The sequence below is a fragment of the Nicotiana tomentosiformis genome, chromosome 8 (genome assembly GCF_000390325.3).
Source record: "Nicotiana tomentosiformis chromosome 8, ASM39032v3, whole genome shotgun sequence".
Lineage (NCBI taxonomy): Eukaryota > Viridiplantae > Streptophyta > Magnoliopsida > Solanales > Solanaceae > Nicotiana > Nicotiana tomentosiformis.
The window spans coordinates 72,187,377-72,192,893 of record NC_090819.1 but is presented as its reverse complement, the minus strand read 5'-3'; the positions used below and the strand labels follow the sequence as shown (position 1 = coordinate 72,192,893).

The 5,517-nt window shown below is 41.6% G+C and overlaps 1 protein-coding gene across 1 annotated transcript; it reads left to right on the top strand.

The window, feature by feature from the left end:
* The first annotated feature begins 4,222 nt into the window (after positions 1–4,222).
* On the top strand, positions 4,223–4,757 carry LOC138897665 (uncharacterized). The gene is made up of 2 exons (XM_070183663.1): positions 4,223–4,468; positions 4,638–4,757. Exons 1-2 carry the CDS (start codon positions 4,223–4,225, stop codon positions 4,755–4,757), a joined length of 366 nt encoding a protein of 121 aa, XP_070039764.1.
* Positions 4,758–5,517: the final 760 nt, after the last annotated feature.

Here is a 5,517-nt window from a genome sequence, read left to right as displayed (position 1 = left end):
TTGTTGACCACTTGAACAAAACTCCTGCTCAGATATCCATCTTATCACTGTTGCAAAACTCAGATGCACACAAGAACGCTTTGATAAAGGTGTTAAGTGAAGCTTATGTGCCCACCGGCATCACTAGTGGAAAGTTGGCTAACATGGTTGGACAGGTATTAGAGAGCCACAAAATCACTTTTCATGAAGATGAATTACCACCAAAAGGACTGAGTCACAACAGGGCATTGCACATCACGGTACAATTTGAAGATAAGTTCATCGCTAGGGTCTTGATAGATGGAGGTTCAAGTCTCAATATATGTCCATTGACCACTCTAAAGAGACTAGATAAAGGCCTGCACGAGATACACATGGGAAGAATGAATGTGAAGGCATTTGATGGATCTAAGAGAGCCACCATTGGAGAAATCAACCTCAGTCTACAGATGGGCCTGACTTGGTTTGATGTCGAGTTCCAAGTGCTAGATATATCTGCTACTTACAACCTATTGTTGGGACGACCATGGATACATGCCGCCAGCACAATGGCTTCAACTCTGCATCAGGCTGTGAAGTTTGAGTGGAACCACCACAAGGTGATCATCCATGGAGATGGAAGTAAACCCATCTACACCAATCAGACAGTTTCGGTCATCGAAAATAGAAAGAAGTTGGGTGGAGAAACATACCATCGCATCGAACGAGTCAACGCAATTGAAAAGGACCGATGGTGGAGCAACAAGATAGAAAGCATACTACTATGGATGGGGTATGAACCCGGCAAGGGTCTCGGAAAAAATCATCAAGGGATCACCAAACCTGTACAACCACAGTACCATGGCATGACTTTTGGACTTGGATACGAATACTCATGGAAAGAATACCAGGATTGGTCACCACCATGGCGTTCTCCTTATTATCCACTAGAACAACCGATACCATCTCTGCACCAGACATTCCATCAAGCTGACATGATGTGGGGATCTGAGGAAGATGAGGTTTTGGTTGGCATGAGAAAAGTGTTTATAGATGAAGAAGACATGGACTGCATTGCAATTGTCGAGGAAGAGGAGGAAGACCTTACCACTTAGGCCATGGAGGAAGGAGATGTTCTCAAGAAATGGACCGTTGCACCATCTCGGGCCCGTCGAGTTCCTGGGTAGCCTGGCAAATTAGAGCATTTGAGACATTTTCAATATTTTGTTTTTAAATAATTACTCGAGCCATCGAGCTGCACTTGCTAACGTTTGAAAAGTTTTATTAATGCATTATTGCTTTTTATATTTATTATTACCTTTTTACATTTCTTTTCAGCATAATTATTACATATCCTGATGAACCTACGACCATGACATGTAATGAGACAACGCCACATAAGGACAGTAATTCAAAGAATCTGGAAGATGATATAATACCCAAGGAAATCGTCAGAGAAGTAGAAAACTTTGAAAACAAACCAAAGTCTAATTTGGAAGAAACTGAGGCCGTTAACTTAGGGGATTCCAAAACGGTCAAGGAAGCACGTATAAGCATTTATCTATCACCGTCGGAGAAAAAATAGTACATTGGATTCTAAAGGAATATGAAGACATCTTTGCATCGTCCTACGATAATATGATTTGTTTAAGCACATCCATAGTAGCTCACAAACTACCCACCAATCCTATGTGTCAACCAGTAAAGCAGAAGCTCAGAAAGTTCAAGCTGGATATGAGTTTGAAGATAAAATAGGAGGTCACCAAGCAAATCAAAGCCAAGGTTCTCCGAGTGCTCGAATAATTGACTTGGTTGGCCAACATTGTGCCGGTTCCGAAGAAAGATGGGAAGGTTAGAGTATCTGTCGATTACCGAGACCTGAACAGGGCAAGTACCAAAGATGATTTCCCATTTCCTAACATACACATACTGATTGACAATTGTGCCAAGCATGAGCTCCAATCCTTTGTGGATTGCTTCGCACGATACCATCAAATCTGGATGGATGAAGAAGATGCCGAAAAGACAACCTTTATCACACCATGGGGAATATACTGTTACAAAATGTTGTCATTTGGCTTGAAGAATGCTGGAGCCACCTACATGAGAGACATGATGACCATCTTCCACGACATGATAGACACTGAAATTGAGGTGTACGTGGATGATGTTATCATCAAATCTAAAAAGAGTTCATATCACATAGCAGATTTGAAGAAAATTTTTGACCGGCTTCGAAAATACAATTTGAAGTTGAATCCTGTAAAACGTGCCTTCGGAGTCCCTGCTGGAAAGCTGCTAGGATTCATCGTCAGTCGCCGAGGGATTGAGTTAGACCCATCAAAAGTCAAAGCTATCCAGGACTTGCCACCTCTAAAGAATAAGAAAGAGGTGTTGAGTTTTTTAGGGTGCCTCAATTACATCAGCCGCTTCATAGCACAATCAACCGTGATATGTGACCCAATCTTTAGAATGCTAAGGAAAGACGCTGCAACAAGTTGGACTGAAGAATGTAGAAGGCTTTCGACAAAATAAAGGAGTATTCATCTAAACCGCTTATTTCGGTCCCACCAGAACCCGGAAGACATCTGCTTCTTTATTTATCCGTGTTAGATGGGGCTTTCGGTTGCGTTCTGGGACAACATGATGAAACTGGAAGGAAGGAACATGCAATATATTATCTGAGCAAGAAATTCACGCCTTATAAAGCTAGGTACTCTTTGCTAGAACGCATCTGCTGTGCTTTGACATGGATAGCTTAGAAGTTGAGGCATTATTTCTGTGCATACACTACATATCTCATATTAAGGATGGATCCGTTAAAATACATCTTTCAGAAACTCATGCCTAGGGGTAAGTTAGAAAAGTGGAAAATATTGTTGAGTGAGTTTGACACCATCTATGTATCTCAGAAGGCAGTCAAAGGGCAAGCATTGGTGGATCACTTGGCAGACAATCCCGTAGGCGGAGAATACGAACCATTGAAAATGTATTTTCCCCATTAGGGGGTGCCATTTGTAGGAGAAGATACCACCGAGGCATATGATGGTTGGAGGATATTGTTCAACGGAGCAGCAAACTTCACAGGAGTAGGTATCTGAGTTGTCTTAGTATCAGAAATCAACCAACACTATCCGGTATCTGCAAAACTCAAGTTTCCATGCACCAACAATATGGCGGAATATGAGGCCTGCATCCTGGGACTCAGATTGGCTATTGACATAAACGTTCAAGAGTTGTTGGTAATCGGACACTTAGATCTTTTGGTGCACCAGGTTCTAGGGGAATGGGCTACGAAAAATACCAAAATATTGCCATATTTGCACTGTGTACAAGAGCTGATCAAGAGGTTCACGAAAATAGAGTTCAAACACGTTCCAAGGATTCAGAATGAGTTTGCAGATGCACTAGCCACTTTGTCTTCCATGATACAACACCCAAACAAGAATTTCATTGATCCTATCCTAATAGGAATTCTTAACCAGCTAGCTTATTATGCTCATGTTGAAGAAGAGATTGACGAAAATTCGTGGTTCCACGACATCAAGAAGTACCTAAAAAAGGGAGAATAGCCAGAGACTACTACCCATACTCAGAAGCGCACGCTTTGCAGATTAGCCAACCATTTCATTCAAAGTAGAGGAATTCTGTATAGAAGGACTCCTGACTTGGGATTATTACGGCGTGTCGACTCCAAGGAGGCATCCAGATTGCTCGAGGAAATACATGCTGGAACCTGCGGACCCCACATGAATGATTTCATTTTGGTCAAGAAGATACTAAGAGCATGGTATTACTGGATGACTATGGAAACAGACTGTATCAAGTACGTTCAAAAGTGTCACCAATGCTAGATACATGCTGACATGATATGAGTACTACCCAACGAACTTAATGCAACAAGTCCACCCTGGACTTTCTCTACTTGGGGTATGGATGTCATCGGACCAGTCATACCCGCTGCTTTAACGGACATAGGTTCATTCTGGTGGCCATAGACTACTTCACAAAATGGGTTGAAGCCGCATCTTACAAAGAGGTAACTAAGAAGGTTGTAGCAGATTTTGTTTGGGACCACATTGTTTGTCGATTTGGGGTACCAGAGTCAATCATTACTGACAATGCCACCAATATCAATAGTGATTTGATGAAATCCATGTGCTAGACATTCAAGATCAAACACTGGAACTCTACAACATACATACTGCAAATGAATGGAGCCGTAGAAGCTACCAACAATAACTTCAAGAAGATATTAAGGAAAATGGTAGATAATTACAAACAATGGAATGAGAAGCTACAGTTTGCTTTACTCGAGTATCGTACCACAGTTCGTACATCAACTGGGGAAACTCCCTACCTACTGGTTTATGGCATTGAAGTTGTTATTCCCGCCAAAGTGGAAATTCCTTCTTTAAGAATCATACAGGAAGCTGAGCTCAGAAATGTAGAATGGGTACGAAGCTGGTATGAACAACTAGCTCCCATTAATGGGAAAAAAATGAACGTGGTATGTCATGGTCAACTCTACTAGAACAGAATGGCAAGAGCTTTCAACACAAAGGTCAGGTCGAGGCAATTCACGTCGGGGCAGTTGTGCTAAAAAGAATCTTCCCACATCAAATGAAGCAAAGGGGAGATTCTCACCCAACTGGCAGGGCCTTTACATGGTTCACCAGGTATTGACAGGAGGAGCACTTATACTTACAGAAATGGACGGAGATATTTGGCCAAAACCTATCAATTCGACGCAGTCAAGAGATACTACATTTATGATTCTGTTTGCACCTTCTATTTGATGTAACTGAACTAAGCTTGACCTGATTCTCGGTTAAAAGGGGATACGTAGGCAGCCTTATGGGTTCGCTCACATCATAATAAAACTTTTATTTTCCCTATGATCAGAAATTGGGGCAAGGTCTTGAGTTTTTCTCGATCTCATCACGTTTGGAACCGCCAAGGAATGTGTTGCCAAAAGTATGCATTTAAACTAGGACAAAATTTTGAGGAGGACCCTCAAAATTCTGAAGCAAGGAGGTTGCAATGTCTTACAATGCGTCATAGTCACCAGTTCATCTAAATTATTTGATCTCGTGCATTATCACATATTTCAAATAACTATATTTCTACAAATAATTTGCCGAATGCATGCATGTTTTTTGAAATTTTGTTTCTATGGAAGCCAGATGTTACCCAGGGTGGCTCAAGCAGGGCCTCAAGACAAAAGCAAAGGTGGAACAAGGAACCAAGAGCACGAACCAACCGTCCCCCCCGCAAAACTCACGATTTTTCTTTCGATGCAAGAACAATAAACATAACAAGAACGTCCACTAATATATACACACAACAGGATCACCATCTTCACAACAACAAGAATTGCTAAACACAAACACATCAAGATAAGAAATGCTTTATCCTATCGCACTTAGTCAATACGTTTCCACGCATAGGGCTAAGCGTTGCCCTCAAAATTGCATAAGTCCAAGCATTGCCTTTCCTCGCATGAGACTAAGCATTGTTTCCATATTGCATAAGGCTAAGCACTGCCTTTCTTTGCAT